The following is a 22,761-nucleotide window of genomic DNA, read 5'->3' on the forward strand; positions in this document are numbered from 1 at the left end:
TAGAATTGACAGAGATCCACCTGTCTCTGCCTCCTGAGTCCAGACTTTTTTTTTAATTGATAGTTCTCCAAATATTGGAGACAAATATTTTTCATCTAAGGTTGTTAAATATAATTAGTAAATATACATATATACACACATATATAAATACATATGCACCACACATGATAGTATGTACCTTTAATCCCAGCACTCAGGAGGCAGAGGCAGGTGGATTTCTGAGTTTGAGGCCAGCTTGGTTTATAGAGCAAGTTCCAGAATATCCAGGGCTGCACAGAGGAACCCTATCTTTAATAACAATAATAATTTTAAAATTATGTCTTTTTAAGTTCCACTTATTAATTGATTATCAATTATTTGTTGTAGGTGAAAATTTTGATCAGAGTCCTCTGAGAAGAACATTCAAATCCAAAGTTCTGGCCCACTATCCTCAAAACATAGAATGGAACCCTTTTGATCAAGATGCAGTGAACATGGTATATATTTTCCTTTTTCTTTCCATTGTTTAGCATTGCTATTAGTTTATTAAAATATAAATGATAAATATCTATATTATTTAATTCAATTAATCCTTTAAGTTATATGAGAAATAGTATTTTTTAAGATTTTGTTTTTTAGTGTGTGCATGTGTGTCTGGTTTTTGTATGCTACATATGTATTAGTGCACACAGAGACCAGAAGAGGGCATCAGATCCCCTGGAGCTGAAGCTAGAGTGGGTTGATATCCACTTAGTATGGGTGTTGGGAACAAAATTCAGATCCTTGGAAAAATATCAAGTGCTCTTAAATACAAAGCCATCTCTCCACAGAACCCTAGAAATATAATACTGCCTATCTTACAGATGGAGAAATTGAGTCTCCGAGAAGATAGTCAGATTTCCCACAGTAGAACCTCAAGTCCATTTTATTTCCTATTATTAATGTGTGTTTGGGTTTAATACTTTAAACAATGATAACCACTTTGATCAAGGGAAGGAGAATAATACGTTTCTGTATACCAAGGAATAACGTATCCTGGACTTATATTTTATCATTTTCACAGACATCATGAAGATGGAAAGGAACTTTAAAACTCTTTGTTTGTTCGTTTGTTTGTATATATGTATTTGGGCTCTGTTATGTGGAGATCAGAGGACAACTTGTAAGAGTTGATTTCTTTCTATCTTGTAGCAGTAGATGAAACTCAGTCTCTCAGGTGTTAAAATCATCATAACTGAGGTGGAAAGGAGAGGAGCCTACATTCATTATTTAATCATTGCTAGAAGTCTATTGATTAAAGCATTTGAATCATTATAATATGTTACCCAGTAGTGATTAAAATTTCTCTGGGCAGCAAGCAGGTTGGCTCAGTAGGTAACTGATGACATGAGTTTGATTCTCAAATCCTACTGTAGAAGGAGAAAACCAACTCCTGAAAGTTGTCCTCTGACCTCAAAGCACATACACCTACTTAGCCAATACCCCACACACCATATGTGTATGCACATAAACAGTAACAATAAATATAATCTTTAAATAAATGTCTCCTTTGAGATTCATGGGAGGGAGGAAGGCAATAGGTTTGTTTGGTTGGTTGGTTGGTTGGTTGTTTAGTTGTTTGGTTGTTTGGTTGGTTGGTTGGTTTTTTTTTTTTTTTCAGTGTTCTATGAAGTATTCTGCTTGGTAGTACTTTAGACCTTTACCACCTCTATAACAAACATAATTAAAGAGACCCAACATAAGCAAATAAGAGATTAGACAAGATGGACACAGAAACTACTAATGGCAGGTTGAGATCTGGTATAGATGTAGTTCTTGAGAATTTCAAAAGTAGAGCCAAAAAACATAAAGGTTTCCATTATGGAGTGACTGTAAGGAAAGGAAGTTATTTGGTAGATGCCTGCTAGGTACTTCAGGTATGTTGTTTTTAGATATGCATTGTCTTAGGGTATTACTGCTGTGAAGAGACACCGTGACCATGGCAATTCTTAGGAAGGAAAACATTTAATTGGAGCTGGCTTATAGGTTCAGAGGTTCAGTCCATTACTGTCATGGCGGGAAGCATGGCAACATCCAGGCCAGCATGGTGCTGGAGAGGGAGCTGATAGTTTTCCATCTTGATTCTCAGGCAGCAAGGAGAGACTGTTCCACACTGGGTGTAACTTGAGCTTAGGAGACCTCAAAACCTGCTCCCACAGTGACACACTTTCTCCAACAAGGCCACACCTCCTAATAGTGCCACTCCCTATGGGCCAAGCATTCAAACACATGAGTCTGTGGGGGCCATATCTATTCAGACCACCATATGCATTATGATGGTTAATCTTTCATTGTTATCTTACCTGGATTTAGAATAACCTATGAGACAAACCAGTTTGGTCTACAGATCAAGTTCAAGGACAGCCAGGGCTACACAAAGAAACCCAATCTCTTACTTGGATTTATTAATCACTGTTTAGTTGGCTTCTGCTTCTGCTAATACTTCTCTTCAGTTGACTCTCTTTCCCAAAGTAAATTATTTATTATTATTATTATTTATGAAAGGCTTATTATAAGCCCAGTGAGAAAGTTCAACAGGTAAAAGCACTTGCCACCGAACAATTCAACACCAAACAGTCCCCAGAACCCGAGTTGTAGAAGAATAGAATCAATTTCCAAAAATTACCCTTTGACCTATACACATATACAATGGCATGTGTGCCCTATGTATGTATGTACATACATACATGTTTTTAAAGTATTTATTAATGTGTATATCTGTGTGAGTGAGTACCAGTAACATCCAGAGAAATCAGATCCCTTGGTTACAAGCAACTGTGAGCTTCTTGACATGGGTACTGAAAACCAAACTCTGACCCTCTGCAAAAACACTATTAATGACTTAATGACTAAGCCATTTCTCCAGCACCTGTGGTAAATTCTTGATTGTTAAGATTTTATTTTAAATTGGATGTTCTTAGAGAAGGTATCCCTTTAACAGGTTCCTTACTATCCTATATCTTTTTATAATCCCTGTTTCAGTTGGAGTTATTAATGACATAGTTAGCATTCAAATCTATATCTCTTGTTATAATGTTGACATCACAAGGGACAAAATAGTTTCACTTAGAGTCTTACCCACTGCCACATGGCACAGCCTGCAATGCCACCACAATGATCAAATCTGTGGGAGAGAAATGGGAGAAGTGGAATGGTTTGTGCTCTGTGAAGAGAGGTGGAACTGGAAATGTGAGAGTGGTGAGGAACAGCCTGATGGGAGTAGCCTGCACTGCCACCTCAGGCCATGGTAATGTCCCACCCATGCTGCCTCTGAGGGCTACATCTGGATCCACTGCCCTTCAGCAGCAAGAGCCTGTGTTGAAGTCCCTGGCCCTGTGGAAGTCCCTGGTTTGGGCTGCTGCCTGGGATACTGTTGATGTATAAATGTTGCAGAGAGCTGGCCCCACCCCTCACTGGGACAGTGCTGGAGAGCTGGCCCTGGTGGTAGGTAAGGGAGAGCTGGCCTCAGTGGTGTAGGTATAAAAGAGCTGGCCCCAATGGTGTGAGCATAGAAGAACCAGTCTGCTCTTTTCTGGCTGCCACAGACAGGAGAGCTGGCTCTGGTGGCACAGGCACAAGAGATCTGGCAGGCTGACCAGCTCAGCTACCAGCTAGGCCCAGATCCAGGGCTTTGGTTGCCCCACCCCAACATCTACCTCATCCATGAACCTCTGGAGTATGTAAAAAGGCTGGCCCTTCACATCCAAAGCTACAGGATCTCCATGGCACAGTTCAACAACAGGATATCCAAGAGGAGTCCTGGTGAGGATCCAGTATTGATAGTGTAGCAGAATCCAGAGGCCTGGAACCAGACCAGTGACTCATTGCAATGAACACTTGGAAGTAAAGTTGTATGGGTAAAAGAATATATACTCTGACACACCGAGGTTTTATTCTTTTAATTATTTTCTTATTTTATTTTTTGTTTTCTTTTATGGGGGAGATTGCAAGGGTAGAGGATAGATATGAAGGGACAAGGAGATGAGCGGGATTGAGGTACATGATGTGAAAAGAAAAGTTTAAAAAAATAATTTCTCTTATTCCTTGCTAGAACCCTAACTTAACACATAGTGGTAGATACTCAAACCCTGACTAAGTAATAAGGAGACCCTGTTTGCTTCTCTTCCCTGTCCTTGTCGTCAGGTGCTACTGAGTACAAAACCATATCTGAAGCTACATAATTGAGTGATCTCTTCTCGCTCCTGGAGCACCTTGAGCATCTCCCATAGCAGTTTAGTTTATGTCTGTCTTTCCTGCTAGACTATGAAATCACTTAAGTAAAGAATTATTCTCATATTTTTCTTCTAAGTCTGATGCAATACACAAGATAAAATAATGGTTTACTAAAGAAAGGAAGGCAGAAAGAAGGTAAGAGGGCAAAGTGAGCTGTCCCATTGGGTTTTCTTTTCTTTTTTTTAAGGAATTTATTTATTTATTTATTTATTTATTTATTTATTTATTTATTTATTTCGAGACAGGGTTTCTCTGTGTAGCCCTGGCTGTCCTGGAACTCACTCTGTAGACCAGGCTAGCCTCGAACTCAGAAATCCGCCTGCCTCTGCCTCCCGAGTATTGGGATTAAAGGCGTGTGCCACCAAGCCCGGCTCCATTGGGTTTTCTGAATAATTTTTCTTTCATAGGCTAATGAGGAAAAAGAATATGGAGTATTAGAATTATAGAATATGGAAGAGGGACTTGCTAAACCTCAAGCCAAAATTATAATCCCAGTACTTAACAAATGCAGGCAGTAGGGTTCATTATCATCCACATTTACTCATAAATTAAATTCTGGCCTGGGCTACATGAAACTCTCAAGAAACCAGCCAGCTAAATAAATAATAAATAAATCTGATGAAATTGTAGCCAAAGTGCCTGGAAGGGGAGGTAACTAAGGACACTGGCTGATCATGCTAGAGGAGGGCTGTGGACAGCACCGTCCAATATTTGGTTACAAGACACATTTTATTTTTTAGTTATTTTATTGTGAGTTGAAGAGTATATCGTTAGAAAATACAATATTCTGGGTTAACAAGATACTTGAGCCATTGTAAGCAAATTACGATTTACGTCTCAGGTTTTCTGAGAGGGATGTCTTGTTTCCTGGTAATTTATATAATTCTGGCTTTTAAAAGCCTCATCTTGTTTTCTCATTCACAACTCCCAGATTATAAATACATATCTTGTCCTTTTGATTTGTAGAAAAGCATGTAAGAAAAATTCTTACATCTGTTATCTGTGGCATAGGAAGTCTTTCTTCCTTTGAATATAACTTCTGGCAAGCTTTTCCTGTAAATGTTTGAATGTGTTCTTAAGAAAGCTACAAACCCTTAACTATATATGTGGCCACTTTTCAAAAACACTATGAGCTTTGATTTTCTAGCTTAGATATTAGGAAATCCTGTCAATAAAATTGAGTCTTCAGCCTACATAGTGACATAATCTTAGCACTTGTAACATAGAGGCAGGAGGATCAGAAATTCAAGTTCATCCTTGGCTGGCTATGCAGAGCTCATGGCCAGACAGGAACACATGAGACCCTATCAACAAACCAAAAATCAAAACCAACAGTAACAACAATAAAAAACATGAAAACAAAAAAATTAAGTTAAATTTAACTTTTTAAAAATAGTGCCTTTGTATTTTACTCTATTTTCTTTCTTTTTATTTTATTTTATTTTTTTTATTAGGTATTTTCCTCATTTACATTTCCAATGCTATCCCAAAAGTCCCCCATACCCTCCCCCCCACTCCCCTACCCACCCACTCCCACTTTTTGGCCCTGGCATTCCCCTGTACTGGGGCATATAAAGTTTGCAAGTCCAATGGGCCTCTCTTTCCAATGATGGCCGACTAGGCCATCTTTTGATACATATGCAGCTAGAGTCAAGAGCTCCAGGGTACTGGTTAGTTCATAATGTTGTTCCACCTATAGGGTTGCAGATCTCTTTAGCTCCTTGGGTATTTTCTCTAGCTCCTCCATTGGTCATAGTGCCTACTTGATATAAAAAGAGAAGATTTGGGGAGCTGAAGACATGTCTCAGCAATTAAGAGCACTTACTGCTCTCATAAAAGATCCAGGCTCACATGGCAGCTAACAACCGTTAACTCCTGTTTCAGCGGATTTGGTACTCTTTAGACTCTCTTGGGCATCAGGCAGGCACATGGTGTATGTACATATATACAGCAAAACACTCTTGCACATCAAATAAAAACAAATCCTTTAATACAAAATGAGCCAGCCATAGTGCCTGTCTGCCAGGCTGAGAACAGGCAGGCCTGTCCACCAGTGCCATGCTGGTGTAACATGGATTGCTTTTTAAATATTTCACGCAACAGCACAGTAGCACGGGCCTTTAATTGCAGCATTTGGGGAGGCATAAACAGGAGTATTAGTAAATCAAGACCATCTTTGGACACATGTCAAAAGCCTGGCTATATATGAATGTGTTTTAAAAATAGTAAGTAAGCAAGATAGTATAGGAATCTGCAAGTTTGGCATGTTCTTCTGTATTTAGCATTAGAGTGGTTCATAGACTGGTCACGGTTCTGTCTCCTAGGCTAGGCATATGACTAGGAGGACTAGTGCTCACAGGTCTATCTCCTAGGCTAGGATTGTGGCTAAGACTGCTGACACTGCTGTCTCTTCATTTGGTCTTCCATGCAACATGACAGCTTCAAGTCAGCTAGTTTTTTTTTTTTTAATCTATGAAAAACATTTATTCAATTTCAGATTAAAATTATAAAAACCTATCATTTTGGCTTATTGTTTTAGAAAATGGAAGACATATGCCTACATTTTCTAAAGGAATAAAATATTCTCCCTTGTGCTCGCTTCAACAGCACATATACTAAAATTGGAACAGTACAGAGATTAGCATGGCTCCTGCGCAAGGATGATATGCAAATTTGTAAAGCATTCCATATTTTTTATCCGGCTGCACTTGTCATCTCTTCTTTTTGCTTGCTACGTGCATAATAAACTCACTCATTCCATGGCAAAATCCTCCCAAATATTTATGACAATATTTACAATCTTTTTAGTTTTTAATCCAGGATTCAAGAACATTTACAAACAATTGTTTTGGTGATGTTGTTTCAACAAAAAGCCTCTCCATTTTATAGTGTCAATCAACTGGTGCAAAAAAATTACATACACTGTATTTTTATTAGTGAGCAGGCTGCTGATGTATCTTGGGAGAGATAAATGGTGCTGGGGATACAGGGAAAGAGTCTGTTTTCCACTCCTGTATCCATGCCACAAGCAGTAAAACATCAGTTACCCCAGCTTGTTCCCAGCTGTGCCTTGAGCCAGCAGAAGATCTGTTTAATGAGTTTTGAAGCTTTGATGAATATTTGAGCTTAGTGAAGGATTTGAGTTTCCCAGCTGAGAACTCCCATTTGCTGGACTCCTGGCACCTTTCAGAATACCAGTACACTTCTAATTGGCCATGTAATTACCTTCCCACAACCTTACACAGCTGTCATCTCCTGAAGATGCTAGCATTGTTTTTGTTAAGTTCCGACTTACCTGGTAGACCTGAGAAGTATGGTTATCAAACTGAGCCACAGTATGAATTTCAAATTTTGTTGGACCACCAGAAGTAAGTTCTCTCCTCACAAGTTTTAATCTTAAAATTCTTACATGTTGGGTTGCTGTTGCCAGAATGTGGGAAGATCTTCCCGAATTTGGAGCAAGTATACTATCATAAACATGATCAAAGACTGTCATAAGAGTTTCGGCTTTGCACGTTTCATGGTGCTTTTATTGTAATAGAACTCTGAACCTTAGCTGTTGTATTTGGACTACAGTTATCACCCCTCATAGCTATCATAGAGTTGGAAGTGTTCCAAGAAATACAGCTACAGGCTCAACTTACAACATGAGATCTCATTCTACAGAGACCACTGGCTGAGACTCATAACATCTGGTGCCTCACATTTTCTTACTATACCATCTGCTGAACAGGTTGCTACAACAGACCCATATGCTTTGGAGCAAATGTCACGTTAGTAATGCATGTTCTGATGTCTGCTAGAGTTGTCCTCTTCACCCAGTGACTCTGTCCTCATAGTTTATCATTTGATTTTCCTGCTATTTCTTTCCATGTAGCAGCCAGAAGAACAAGAAGCCCAAACCTGTCCAAATTCAGAATGAGTCCGTGTCAGATGTTATACAGATCAACTGTGTGTCTTCCAACTAGCAGTACAATGCCACTCTCCTCCTTAACTTTTATCTCAGACCTTCCTGAGGCAGAGGGGAACCACCTCTCTGAGGGCATGGGTATTTGTTAAACCTTGACGTTCAGCCTCCCAAGTGCTGGGATTAAAGATGTGCGCCACCACTGTCCAGCAGAAGTACAACTTTTAATAAGAGATTTTTACTCACACAGACCTAGAATCCTTGACTTTGTCCTTAGAGAAGATTCATGACTGACTTGTATGAATTTGGTATATATTAAGAAAATTTTAACATAGAAATGCTCAGGGAAAGAGTAAAATAAACCCAAGTATACCCATGTACTTTTCAAGGGAGAGTTACACTAAGTGTCTTTAAAATAGACACACATTGCTGTGTGTGGTGGTGTACCCCTTTAATTTGAGCACTCAGAAGCAGAGCCAGGTAGATCTCTCAGTTTAAGGTCAGCATGGTCTACATAGTAAGTTCTAGGACAGTGAGAGCTACATAGTGAGATTCTGTCTTAAAAAAAAATCAAACAAAAAATAAAATAGACAAAGCCAAATGTACATGTTTGGTATCATGAAATATCTCAAAGGGTTGCCAAGGAACTTAAGAATAAGATTGTCGTGGTGGCGCACGCCTTTAATCCCAGCACTCGGGAGGCAGAGGCAGGCGGATTTCTGAGTTCGAGGCCAGCCTGGTCTGCAAAGTGAGTGCCAGGACAGCCAGGGCTACACAGAGAAACCCTGTCTCGAAAAACAAAAAAAAAAAAAAAAGAATAAGATTGTGACAGGATTGGGTAGCAATGCAGCTTGACAAAGCAAAACCACCCTAGATCACAAGTGCTGCAGAGGAAGATAATTTTTAAAATTATTTTATGTATATGGGTGTTTTGCCTGCATTTATGTCTGCACCACATTCATGCCTGGAATGGAAATCTAATTCAGGTACTCTAGAAGAGCAACCCAGCAACCCATTGCTTCTAAATACTGAGCCATCTCTCCAACCCCATGTGCTAGAATTCTTGATTTTCACAAGACAGAGACTCCAACCAGACTCTGGAGGAGGAGAACTTTTTTCTCTTCTCATGTCTTCTCTTTTTTTTAAGATTTATTTATTTTATGTACACTGTAGCTGTTTTCAGACACATCAGAAATGGGCATCAGACTCCATTACAGATGGCTGAGAGCCACCATGTGGTTGCTGGGAATTGAACTCAGGACCTCTGGAAGAGCAGTCGGTGCTCTTAACCACTGAGCCATCTCTCCAGCACCTTCTCATGTCTTCTGAATTTTCTTTCTGTCCTGCGTAGGATAACTGTTGTTTTTTATTTCTGTTAACTTCTTTTTTACCAATCAAAAGAACCTTTGCCTGTTTTCCCTAAAACACTGTCATAATCACTATAAAAATAGTACTTAAGGTTGGCATGGTGGCATACACTTATTTCATATTTTTATTCTTTATGAGTTTCACATTACGCACCTCAGTCTGACTCATATCCACCCTTCACCCTTGCAGCCTCCATCCCCCCAAATAACACACAAAAACAAACAAAAAAAAAGCCTAGAAAACATCTCATTGTGGAAGCTGTAGTATGTCACAGAGTGGCCCACAGTATATCCCTCTCTCTACACATCTTCACTTGCAAATGTTCATTCCAACAAGTCATTGGCCTAGTTAAAGATCTCTGGTTTCTGTAACACCATTAATACTGAATTCTCACTGGGACTATTCCTGGGTATCCTGGTGTTATGTCACAGAGATCCTGCAGCTTTGGATCAGCAGAACTGGCCCTTCCATGCATCCCAAGTGTTCACAGATAATATAGATTTTGGGGTGGGCCAACTCAGAGCCTTAGATCTGGGCCTTGATAGTAGCTGAGCTAGTCAGTGTGCCCCTTCTCCCTGATCTGCACCAGCAGACGAGCTCTTCAGCACTGCTCTGCTAGGCCTGTAGCTGGCGAGGGAGAGGGCCAGCTATCCCAACTGCTGCAGGTGGTGAGGGGAGGGCATTGCCTCCATACCCATGTCATCTGAAGGCAGACAAGTGGTGAGGCCAGCTCTCCTAGAACCTTTCCTCAGGCACATCCACACCCACAGGGAGAGCTCTGCTGGTACTCCAGAGGCAGAGGTAGTTGGATCTCTGAGTTCCAGAGTTCTACATAGGGAGTCTATACCAGCCAGAGATATAGACCCTGTCTCAAAGAAATACCTGTAAGTGTTTCGGCATACTCTGTCTTCATGCATTTTCCAGGTCAGAGCTTTTTTTTTTTTTTAAACTGGGTTACTAAGTCCAAATTAAAGCTCATTCTTTTTTTTTTTTTTTTTCGAGACAGGGTTTCTCTGTCCTGGAACTCACTTTGTAGACCAGGCTGGCCTCAAACTCAGAAATCCACCTGCCTCTGCCTCCCGAGTGCTGGGATTAAAGGCATGCGCCACCACGCCCGGCAAAGCTCTCATTCTTTTAAAAAATACTTTACATGTGTTTAGTGTGGGGTTTTGAGTGTGTGCGTTTGTCTGTCATGTGCATATCACTCTGTGTGGAAATCAGAAAACAGCCTGCAGTAGAGTGGGTTCTGGTGACAGAACTCAGGCTTGACAGCAACCGTATTTACCTGCTGAGCTATCTCCCTGGCTCTTGTCTTCTATATAAAACCCTTTGTATAATACCCATGCAGTGAACAGTTTTTCCATTTATGTCTATACATCTATTTTTAAATCTTTATTACATTTCTTGTTTGTGTGTGTGCATGGGTGTGGACGTGAGAGCACAGCTTGTAGGAGTCAGTTCTCTTTTTACTATGTGGGTCCCAGGACTTGAACGAAAGTTGTGAGGCTTACAATTGGAGGCAAGCACCTTAACCTGCTGAGCCAAATTGGCCCCACATATATTTCTTTTGAGAATGTTTTATCTACAAGTAAGGGAAGAGCTTACACTACGTTTCTAATTTAGGACTGTTATTGGGCTGGAGAGATGGCTCAGTGGGTAAGAGCACTGACTGCTCTTCCAGAGGTCCTGAGTTCAATTCCCAGCAACCACATAGTGGCTCACAAACATCTGTAACAGTGTCTGATGCCCTCATCTGGTGTGTCTGAAGACAGCTACTGTGTGTTCATATAAATAAAATACATAAAGTTAAATCTGGATAAAACTTGTCCTTTGAATCCTCTTAAAAAGGAAATCATTCCCCCTTACCCCCTCCTTAGTTATGCCTGTACTGCGTTCTGATGCTTTCCCCCCATTTCTCCACAGCTGTGCATGCCCAAAGGGCTGTCTTTCAGAACACAAGCTGACAATAAAGAGCCTCAGTTCCACTCATTTATAATTACCCGGGAAGATGGTTCTCGTACCTATGGTTTTGTTCTCACTTTTTATGAAGAAGTTACAAGTAAGCAAATCTGTACAGCCATGCAGACACTGTACCAGATGCATAACGCTGAGCAGTACAGCAGTGTGTACGCTTCATCCTCTTGCAGTATGGACTCACTGGCAAGTAGTATTGATGAGGGAGATGCAACCTCTCTTTTGAAACTCCAGCGATACAACTCTTATGACATCAACAGAGACACCTTGTATGTTTCAAAAAGTATCTGCTTGATCACACCTCTGCCTTTCATGCAAGCCTGCAAGAAATTCCTCTTCCAACTTCACAAGGCAGTTACCTCACAGCAGCCACCACCCTTGCCGCTTGAGAGCTACATCCACAATATTCTCTACGAGGTGCCCCTTCCGCCTCCTGGGAGGTCACTGAAATTTTATGGTGTTTATGAACCTGTCATCTGCCAGAGGCCTGGGCCCAATGAACTCCCTCTTTCTGACTACCCTCTTCGAGAGGCCTGTGAGCTCCTGGGATTAGAGAACCTAGTGCAAGTGTTCACCTGTGTTCTTTTAGAGATGCAGACCCTTCTCTACTCACAAGGTAGGTGTCCTTTGCACTTTGTCTTCTGAAAAAAAGTGCTTTCGCCCTGAACTACTTTGTTTCATTATAGAATCAAATAATGATATGAAGTCTCTTCAGTTTTGCATTAAAAGAGTGGGCTTGGATGAGATGGAAAGTTGTAGTTTGTTTCTCTTTGAAGTATCAGTGGCTACAGACATACACAGCAAGGGATCAAACGGGTTATGTTGTTGACCAGTGTGAGTATATCTATTTTTTAATGAAAATAACCCTTTTCCAGTACATGCAATCATCATTAGATACATTGAGACTTGTTCTGTAAGTGACTAATGGACTTTCTGTTCTTTATAAATTGGTAAAGTGTCACATGAAAATTCAAGTGGCATTTGAAAGGAGTAAATGAAATGTTTACTCTGGCGGAAAACTTTGAGCCTCTGCTTGTAGGAGTATTTCATGAGTAGAAAGAGGAGATGTGCAGGTAGAGAACAGATAGGACTGCCCCAGACCTAGCAATAGATCCGCTAATATTGTGGGTAGTTGTGTTTTTAACCTCCAATCCCAGGAGGCACTATCTTTAGTGTATCTTCTTATCCCAACACTGATTTATTTAAGATACTAACAAGTTAAATTTTGCTTCACTAATGTATTTTTGATAATGAACCTAGACTACAATACCTATTTCCATCTGCATATGAATTTACATAAAAAATAGAGCTATTGTGTCATAATAGGTACTGAATTGTGGACCATGTGCATTGTTGAAACTTTGGAAAATACTATGGCATTTGGATTAGCTTTTTGCTAGCTTGTATTTAGGCTGGCAGTCTCTGCTGCTGCTGTCAGCTTTTTTTTTTTTTCTCACTTTTCTTTTTTATTTTTCTATTTTAAATTATAAGTGAAACTGAGCCAAGCAGGCTATATTTATACTTCCCCATCTTGTGTGTGTGTTGACAGCCCTCCCTGAGGTTTCTCAGTTTACCCTACATAATTTTTTTTTTGATAATATGTTCCAATGTTGCCTTTTGTTATGGGGAGTTCTCTAATGGCTTACCTAAGTTCATTATTTTGCTCTCATTTTCTTAGTGCCCATCATTGCCTGCAAGTACACTGCCTGCTTGTAGCTGAAAAACTTAGTAACCCTGCCCTGCTTTATTGTTCTCCCTGGAGAGATGGTAGGATTGGAGAAGTGCGTGATACCAGCTCTCAGGGTCAGAGATTCCAGATTTTAGGGTTATAAATTTTTAAACAGGATGGAGAAATGCATCAGTGCTTAAGAGCACTTGTTCTTGCTCTTCTTGCAGAAGACCTGGTTTTGGTTGTCAGCACGCACACTGCACGTCATAACTGCCCATAACTCCAGTTCCATGAGATCTGGGATCCTCTTTTGATCTCCAAGGTCACTAGGCACACGCATGAAGCACAGATATACATACAAGCAAAACCCTCTTACACGTAGAAGAAAATAATCATTTCTTTTTTTCTAATTAGCCCCAAGGTAGGGGGATTGGGGGCTGAGGTGGGAGTGGTTGGGTGGGAGAGGTGGGGAGTAGGGGAAGCACCCTCTCAGAGGCAAAGGGGAGGGGGGAGAGGGTGAAGAACTCTTGGAGAGTGGACCAGGAAGGAGGGCAATATTTGGAATGTAAATAAATAAAAAATTTAAATAAATAAACAATTTTTTAAAAAAGAAAACAGTCTTTTAAAAAATGTTTAACCAATATTGATTTTAGAAGTCATAAAAATCTTAGTTTCAAATTTCTATTCTGTCCCTTATTAACTATAACTTCTGTAGGTGAGATACTTAATTTTCAGGAGTGTTGCCCCTCATCTCTCTAGGGATGTCTTTGCCACCCATCCATGATTAATTGTCAAAGTTAAATGAGAAGACCTGTATAGAATTCTTAGACTGTTTTTGATGTTTCTTGATAAATATATGCAGTATATATATATGATAAATATATTTTGATGTTGCTTGATAAATATATGCAGTAAAATTTAAAGATGTTTCAAGGACCACATTACTGAGAAAATCCAAAATGAATCTAAGTAGATGGATTTCTTTTTTTTTCTTTAATTTATTTTTATTTTATTTTATTTTATTTAATCTTTTTTTTTACACTCCAGATTTTATCTCCCTCTTGGCCCACCCTCTGACTGCTCCCCATCCCATACCTCCTCCCCAACCCCTTATCTCCACAAGGATGTCCCCATCCCTCCACCTCCCACCCCTACCAGACCTCGTCTCTTGAGGTACGTAAGTAGATGGATTTCAATGATGAAAATGTTCATTAGCTGACTTGTAATTTAGTCCAAAATTTACTTAGACAGATTCAGTCTATTATCTAGAAAATAATTACATCACAGTCTTTCTTCAATGAAAGTGAGCTATAAATTTTTAAGTAGAGAATGCACCCAGGAAGTCAAGCCTCTAAGTACCTTAAGTCAAAAGAATGCTCAAAGGTTGCTTGAAACCAGACAGTCTGAGCTGGAAGTATGGTCTTCTTTTCAAAAGAGTAGTGGAAATATAAAAGATCAGGAATTTAAATGCCACTGTCTAACTTTGGCTCCAATATATAAAGCCTCCAGAACACTTTTGGATCTTGCTTGCTTACCTCCTTTGTCTTTTCACATAAGAAATAAGTAGTTACCGATGCCTACACCAACCCTTGTTCCTGTTCCTGTGTGCCCCTGCAGGACTCCTCTGCTGGTCCTTTGGCACTCTTCTTTACCAGTTGTTTTAATGTAGAAGCTACTTGGAGTTTTCTTGAAAATATTGGAAGTCTTTTTATTATATATTGCTAGCCATGCTGAAGTAGATACAGTTTGTTGGTCATGGTTCATCAATTATAAAAATGAACCTAATGCTCTGGTTATAGCAACTATATTTCCATGACCTTGAACCAAAAAGCAGTAGAATATGACCAGTTTTGACTACTGTTTTATTATTAGATTTTTGCATGGGTTGGGAGTTGCCTTGAATGCAAGTGCTCTACCAATAAGTATGTCTACTATTAGACTTATTTTATGATAAACATAATATTAATATTGTTAAAATTTTTCTTCTTTTGAGATAGAGTCTCATGTAGTTGTGGCTGGCCTTGAGTTCACTATGTATCTCAGAATAACCTTGAACACCTCTAATTCTTGTTTCTCTACCTCCCAAGGGCTGGGACTACATGCATATGTTACCATGACTAGCTCTATTTGTGGTATTTTTTTAATTCAGTAAAGCAGACTTTTGTTTGGGCCAATTGTGGTAGATATATGGGATGCCTATGCAGGCAGGCCTTTAATAGTCTAATTTTACACTGCCCAATCTATCTGACCATATGACCAAGTCATGAGTTAGTAGAGATTCAGATGTAAGAATGTTTACCATTGTGCCTGCTCTTTTATCACTACTAGAGAAACACCATGTGATTTTGTCAGGCAGCTGAGCTGATTTGTTTTTAGCTTCTTCATTGTCATAGTGACCTTCTAAATAGGATATATTCATTTGCTTTGAAGCTGCCATCCATAGACGAAGCAGCCCTTTTTTTTTTTTTTTTTTTTTGGTCCGTTGAGAAGTGATAATAGAACCTGACAGATTCTCACACAGTTTTAACCAGTCCTAAAGGAAAAGAAATGCTCTGCAGTTTATAAATCTCTTTGCATTCCAGCACTAATGAGATCAAGTATAAACTATCCCATTTCATTATGCAACTTTCCCTTCAGAGTTTTTCTGACCTTACAAGACACCTGAGAATTTAAGGATTCAAGTTTACTTGATGTACTTCAACCATGGTATCTGTTTGGCTTAATATCCAATTACAAGCTCATAGTTGTTCCTCAAATGGAAATTCTGTACTTCCAGGGAGGTACAGATATCTAGCATAGTCTCCAAAGCTGTTGTACTGAGAATTTGCACTCCAGCTTCTAGGTCATCCTGTTTGCTTATGAACTCTGACTCATTCAATCCCATTTAGCATGCCTAATTAGTGTGGCTTGAAAAGTGAATTTACATAACTTCTGCCTATAATAGTGTATATTACATAGAGGAACCATTCCCATAAACCATACATGGAAACCTTGTTTAAATATTCTAATTCACTTCAGACTTGTACCATAATTCCATCAACCCTAAGTTTGTTTGTTTTTTCAAGACAGGGTTTCTCTGTGTAGCCCTGGCTGTCTTGGAATTAGCTGTAAGGTCAGGCTAGCCTTAAACTCAAAGATTCACCTGCCTCTGTCTCTGGATTAAAGACCTGTACCATCACTATCCAGTGTAACTCTTAACACTTAAATATCCTATTATTCTAATTATAGCCTATGTTAACTGATTTTGGTACCATAGTATATGAAACAGCTCTGTGAAGTTGTTCCAGAGGCATCTTTCTCTATCCCTGACCATGTTACATGCACCTTTGAATTAGGAGTTAGGCCTCTTATAATGAGTTGTGCCAAGAGATACTAGTCCTTTGTCTAGTCATAATCTTAATTATGGCTCATGCAGGTTGTAGTTTATGTTATTTAATTTTTATTTTTTATCTTATGTGTATGCTTTTTCTGTATGTTTGTATGTGCCCCACATGTGTACAATACTCACAGAGCCAGAAGAGGGGATCAAATCCTTTGGAACTGGAGTTATATGTAAGCTGGCTTGTGGGTGCTAGGAATAGAGCCCAGGTGTCATAGAAGACTAGCCAGTGCTCTTAACCACTGAACTGTCTCTCCAGCCCCATAATTCATGTTTCTTATTGATAGCTTTGACTTTTAGCACTTTAAAATTCTCCAAACTGAGACAACAAAACAAAGCACACAAATAAGCAAACAAAGAAACTTCATTGGACTCCTTAATGGTAGGAAAATATAAAGTGCTTTTATTTTTAACTAAATTATTTTTAACTAAAATCGTATTAACTTATATAAATTATATTAACTAAAATATCTTTTATCTGCCTTCCAGAGTGCTATGTGTAAGACCCTTGTTTAAACTCATCAACATCTTTTTTATATTATTTATTTTTTATTATAATTTTTGTTTATAATTTCATATGTGTATATAATATATCTTGGGTTTTTTTTTAAAGATTTGTTTATTTTAGTTTATGTATATGACTGTTTTGCCTACATATTATGTCTGTTTACCACCAATGCCCATGGAGACCAGAAAAGGGCATCAGATCCTCTAGAACTGGAGTTACAGACAGTTTTAAGCTGCCATGTGGGTGCTGGAATTAAACTCAGGTCCTCTAGAATAGCAGCCAGGTAACTGATCTAGAACTATAGCTCAGTGATAGAGTACTTGCCTAACATATATGAGGTCCTAGGTTCAATTTCTATTGTAAAAAAGAAGAAAAAATTCTTTAAAAGACAATCTTACTAGCAGATGCCAGCGTTGAGCTTTCTATGTTATCAAGGATGACTTTGAATTTCTGATTTTTCTGCTCCCACCTTGAAAGTGCTAGGGTTACTGATGTGTATCTGTGCCTAGTTTATATGGTGTTAAGGATTGAACCTGTGCCTTCATGCATGCTAGGCAGGTATTCTACCAACTGAGCTGTGTCCCAGTGCTAGAAATATAGCGAGGTGAGTGCCACCACAGACAGCTTTTTTTTTTTTCCCCAAGTATAAAACTCAGGCCTTTAAGTTTGCATGTCATTCATGTTTAGCCACTGGGACATCTCACCTGCTCAGGTTGTGTTCAGGACTTTTGAGGAGAGATGGGGGTCGGGGAGAAGAGTGTATGACTGTGTGTGAATGCTCTTTTGTTGTATGGTGTGGTGCAGGCCCATGTGAGCCATGGTATGCATGCAGAGGTCAGAAGACAGCTTTGAGGTTTTAGCTCTGAGACAAGATCTTTGCACTGCTGTGCTAATACACTCTTTTTAAGATTTCAAGGTCTTTTGTTTATTGTTGGAGGAAATATATATGGCACAGTATAGGTGTAGAGGTAAGAAGACAGTTTTTGGGAGTCAGCTCTCTCTTTTCACTGGTCCTGGGAATCAGGCATGTGCAGCAAACACTTTACACCATTGAGCTCATCTGATTGACTCTATAATACATTCTGGTTACTCCCATCTCTCCATCCTCTTATCTCCCTTCCCACCCCCAACAAACCCCCTCCTCTCTACAAGTCCCTGTCCCATATTTGTAGTGATGAGTTTTTGCTACACTGGCTTTGGCTCCTGGCAGGTCGCATACGTGCACCCACCTAGGAGCTATTTTTGGATCCATGAATGCAAGACACATACATTATCTTATTTCTAACATGCCTTACTAGCTCAGTGTCTGTGTACTTCTAAGCCTCCCTTGGCTAGCATAACCTTCCCTTCGGTACTCCTGGCTCAACATCTTTTAAATCTACTTTTAACTTTGCTGCCCTGTTACCTTCTGTGAAGCCCATTGGTCTTTGCTGCCCAGGACACTTCTGGGCAGCCCTCCCGGGGGCCACTCCCACTTTACTCCTACATTTCAGATGACCTCCCCTCTGCAGCTCTAAATCTGTTCATCTGTCTCTCCTGAGTCATGGTGATTCTCCCTTTCCTCCTCCTGTGTGTTAGCCCACGCAGCTTTAAGGGTTCTGCCTCATCTCCCTCTGGCCAGCTATTGGCTGTACAGCAATTCTTTATTGCCAGTCAAATCTAGCTGGGGGCAGGCCTCCTTTAGCCTGTGTTCAGGACACTGCAAACAGGTTTTTAGGGGGTGGGATAATACGATTAGCAAGAGAACACCAGGTACACGAATACATGTTCATGTATTTTGTTTTGTTGTGACTCGCCAAGTTTAAGCAGGGCCATCCATTGGAGCCTAGTGGATATTCTAGGCAAAATTATAACAGTATATTTTAATTTGTAACAGCCAAGCACATTGTATTTCATTTTACATGCCTTAGATACATTTATCAGCTAATTACAATGTAGTAAACCCTGTATGCCATGCTGAAGATTCTGAGATTAGAAATAGAGTTGTCAATTTTGTGTAGTAGTGTGAGCATTTAATTCCAGCATTGGCAGGCTGGTAGAAGCAGGCAGATCTCTGTGAGTTTGAGACCAGCCTGGTCTATATAGTGAATTCTGGCCAAGGCTGTCTTAAAAGAAAATAAAGAAAAGGATCAGTGTAAAGGTCTCTAGCAGTAGTATTAGAGATTTTCTAAAGGAAAAAGTTTTGCCACATACAAGGAGGAACATTTCTGCAAAGAGGAAGATATACAGAGGTTCACAAACCTTTGAAGATGTTTTAGTCACAGAATGACCTGCAACAGGAGTTTGGCTGCCTGTAAGGTAATGGTGAGAACTAAAGCAAACAAGAGCTAAATCATGAAAAGCTGCATGTGCCCTGTTGAGGCTTGTCTTAAAATAACTGTCATCAGGGCTGGAGAGATGGCTCAGTGGGTAAGAGCACCAACTGCTCTTCCAAAGGTCCTGAGTTCAAATCCCAGCAACCACATGGTGGCTCACAACCATCTATCTGTAATGGGATCTGATGCCCTCTTCTGGTGTGTCTGAAGACAGCTACAGTGGACTCATGACTCATATACATAAAGTAGATAATTCTTGAAAAAGAACTGCTATCACATATCCATCTCTTGGAATCACTGGGGACAAAAATATATATTTTATCTTAAAATGCTGGATGAGGACAGGGATGATGGCATGCACCTTTAATCCCAACCCTCAAGATCTTGAGTTTGAAGACAGCCTGGTCTACAAAACATGAATGAGTTACAGGACACCCAGGGCTACACAGAGAAAACCTATCTTGAAAAACCAAACAAATAATGGATGGATGGATGGATATGCATGCTTGCGGTGGTTTGAATAATAGTGGCTCCCATCAATTCATATACTTAAATGCTTAGGGAGTGGCATTATTTGAAAGGATTAGGAGGTTTGGCTTTGTTGGAATAGATGTGACCTTGTTGGAGGAAATATATAGACCTCTTAGCTCCTTCTCCAGCACCATGTCTGCCTGTATGCTGCCAGGCTTCCCACCATGCTGATAATAGACTAAACCTCTGAAACTGTAAACTAGCCTCAATTAATTGTTTTTCTTTGTACGAGTTGCTGTGGTCATAGTGACTCTTCAACAATAGAACACTGACTAAGATAATGCTGAATGGAAGTTAGCTCAGCCAGGTAAGCATGAGTATCGAATTGAAACCCCTGTCACTTACATAAAAGCCAGTTGCAATGGTACACACCTGTAACTTCAGCTATGAGGAAGGGAGTAGTACAAACAAGTCTCTGGAGGTCGGTCAGCCAGTGTAGCCAAAGTGGTGATTACCAAGGAGAGACCCTATCTTTTAAATGAAATGGAAAGCAACTGAGGAAGACACTTGATATCAACCTCTGACATGCACATGTTTTACACATATCACATGCAAAAAGTGCTTAAAGAAAAACTTTTTTTTCACTTATTTTTTTCTGTTAGTGATTGAATGCAGAGGCCTTGCGCATGCTAGACAAGCATTGCATGACTGGATTACCGGCCCCTGCGTCTTATTTCTTGATCCAGTTAAAAGAAATGGTCTTTCTGCAAATTGATTTCATTACTAAAAAGTATGATATATCAACCAGTTTTGTAGAGAATTCAAAACTGAAAAGATTGGCCATAGAGCATTTACAAGGAGGAAATAGGAGTGGAAGGAAAATGAGCCCTGTTTTTTAAAGTCCAGGGGAGGAGAGAAAAATGTGTAATTTATTTTTACTTCCCATGGTGTTTCTATAAATAAAGCAAGAAAATATTCCACATTACAATCCACCATTACCTGGAGAAAGTGTTTTCCAGGAGACTGTTGTTTTTCCCCCAACCACAAATAAACTAGCCAACTTGATAGGAATTTAGTTTGACTGCTCAAATCTCTTTACCTTTCAGTTGAGGTTCAGCTAGGCAACAGAAACCATAACGTAATTTAGGCAGAGGAATGTAATATGAATTATTACTAAACTGTATTAGAAAATAGGCTATAAAGAAACTCTGAAGGATACTCAATGAAGCACAAACATTTAAGTGAGAGCCCATACCCAGAGCTGTAGTGAATACCTCTCTGAAGAAATTCCATTCATAAAATATGGAGAAGACCAGTGGATTACTTGTCAGTATGTTGCCTGGAGACCAGAGCTGGTCCTTAGTCACTGATCTAACAGAAGGCAAAGTCCAAGACCCATGTTTTCTGTGGCTGGTGAACAGACCCACAGGATTTGTTGAATATCACTGTGGTGTGAGGTCTGAATATACATTGTTTTAGGGCCATAAGAGGTATCATCTGTTGACTGTTCATTCTTGGCATGTGGCATAGCAGTGTGCCACCAGATGTCCTCAAATACCCATACAGCAATAGCAAGACAGATTGCACTCTGGGACCAGAAAGCAAAACAAACAAACAAACAAACAAACAAACAAAAACCTACCCGGCTCCCCTGTGGTGTGTCTCCATTGCCCTCTGCTGGCAAAGGTTAATTTATTGTCTGTATTCATTGTTAAAGTGGTTAGAGTCCCACCAATTGTAATAACTGAATGGATTGGAAGCCTTTCACATTATCTGGCATATGATGGAGAAAGAAATATAAAATCAGATACTGATGTCTTAGAACTGATCTCTCACAGGTAGCTCTTGATGTTTCTACAGACTGATCTGGTATTCACATCTAAGCCATTCTTTTCTGTACGACTTAGCTTCAAAAGAATAACAAGCACTATTATTGTGTGATCTACAAAATAACACACATACACACACAGAGAGACAGAGACAGAGAGATAGAGCCAGCATCTCATGAATATTAGGGAGATAAATGCACTACTACTAACCTGCATTCCTACAATATTGTAGATTATTAAAGGTAATCTCTTCAAATTAATTATGTTCAGTAAAGATAGGTTGAAAGGTTCCTTCATTACAGGTTGAATTGCAAAAGAGTCTGCAGAATCGTGGTGCCAGCATGCGTCCAGTTCAGGCAGTAGAGCATGATTCTCCAGTATTTGTAAAATACAATATCTATTAAAGGTCTTTGCCTCAAATAGGGAGAGGTGGAAAAATGGGTTGGTGAGATAACGCAGCAGGAAAAGGTGCTTGCCTAAATTCAGTCCTCAGGACCCACATAGGGGTAGAAGAGTACCAGCTCTGTAATGTTGTCTTCTAACCCCTTCCCCAGTTACATAAATTAATTACATAAATAAATGTAATGTAAATTTTCCTTAATTTTACATTTATTTTATGTAAATGGATGTTTTGCCTGCATGTGTATCTATGTACCACATTCATGCCTGGTGCCCTTGGATGTAAGGAGAGGTTGTCGAAGGAAACCATTGTGATAGGGGTACTACTGAAGTGCAGCTCTTCACAGCAGTTGGCTGCTGGTGAAAGTAGGCGTAAGGGAGGACTCAGTTTTCTTTAAGGGGCTGGCCACTGCAAGTTTGACCATGCTTTAGTAAGTATATAGGGAACTTAAATTGGATTTGGAATTTTTTCTTTTTTCTTTTCTTTTTTTTCTTTTTCTGCTTTTGTTTTGGAGAAGGTCACAAGAGTGGGGGTGGGGGGTGGACCTGGGAAGTCTGGAAAGTATATAATCCGGTACATTATATAAAAATTCTAGCCCCTCAACAGAGGAATGGATACAAAAAATGTGGTACATTTACACAATGGAGTACTATTCAGCTATTAAAAAGAATGAATTTATGAAATTCCTAG

General features: G+C 39.6%; 1 protein-coding gene, 1 non-coding gene and 1 pseudogene across 5 annotated transcripts in view; 2 read left to right on the plus strand and 1 right to left on the minus strand.

The window, feature by feature from the left end:
* The window catches only part of Dennd5b (DENN domain containing 5B), a 116,534-nt gene that overhangs the window by 23,527 nt on the left and 70,246 nt on the right, over positions 1–22,761 (plus strand). For all 4 annotated transcript variants that reach the window (XR_015047537.1, XM_029478754.2, XM_021165869.3 and 1 more), the window contains 2 exons: positions 367–476; positions 11,450–12,116. Coding sequence is in view for 3 of the 4 variants with exons in the window: in XM_029478754.2 (XP_029334614.1) it covers positions 367–476; positions 11,450–12,116 (777 nt within the window). In the remaining variant the exon portion in view is untranslated. The remainder of the gene's footprint in view (positions 1–366; positions 477–11,449; positions 12,117–22,761) is intronic.
* LOC115031470 (U6 spliceosomal RNA) lies at positions 6,843–6,946 on the plus strand. Its single transcript, XR_003837090.1, has one exon. It is a non-coding gene; the product is annotated as a U6 spliceosomal RNA (small nuclear RNA).
* Positions 7,185–10,224, minus strand: LOC110296455 (nucleoporin SEH1 pseudogene; annotated as a pseudogene).

The sequence above is a fragment of the Mus caroli genome, unplaced genomic scaffold (assembly GCF_978045245.1).
Source record: "Mus caroli unplaced genomic scaffold, Mus_caroli_1 scaffold_7, whole genome shotgun sequence".
Taxonomy (NCBI): Eukaryota; Metazoa; Chordata; class Mammalia; order Rodentia; family Muridae; genus Mus; species Mus caroli.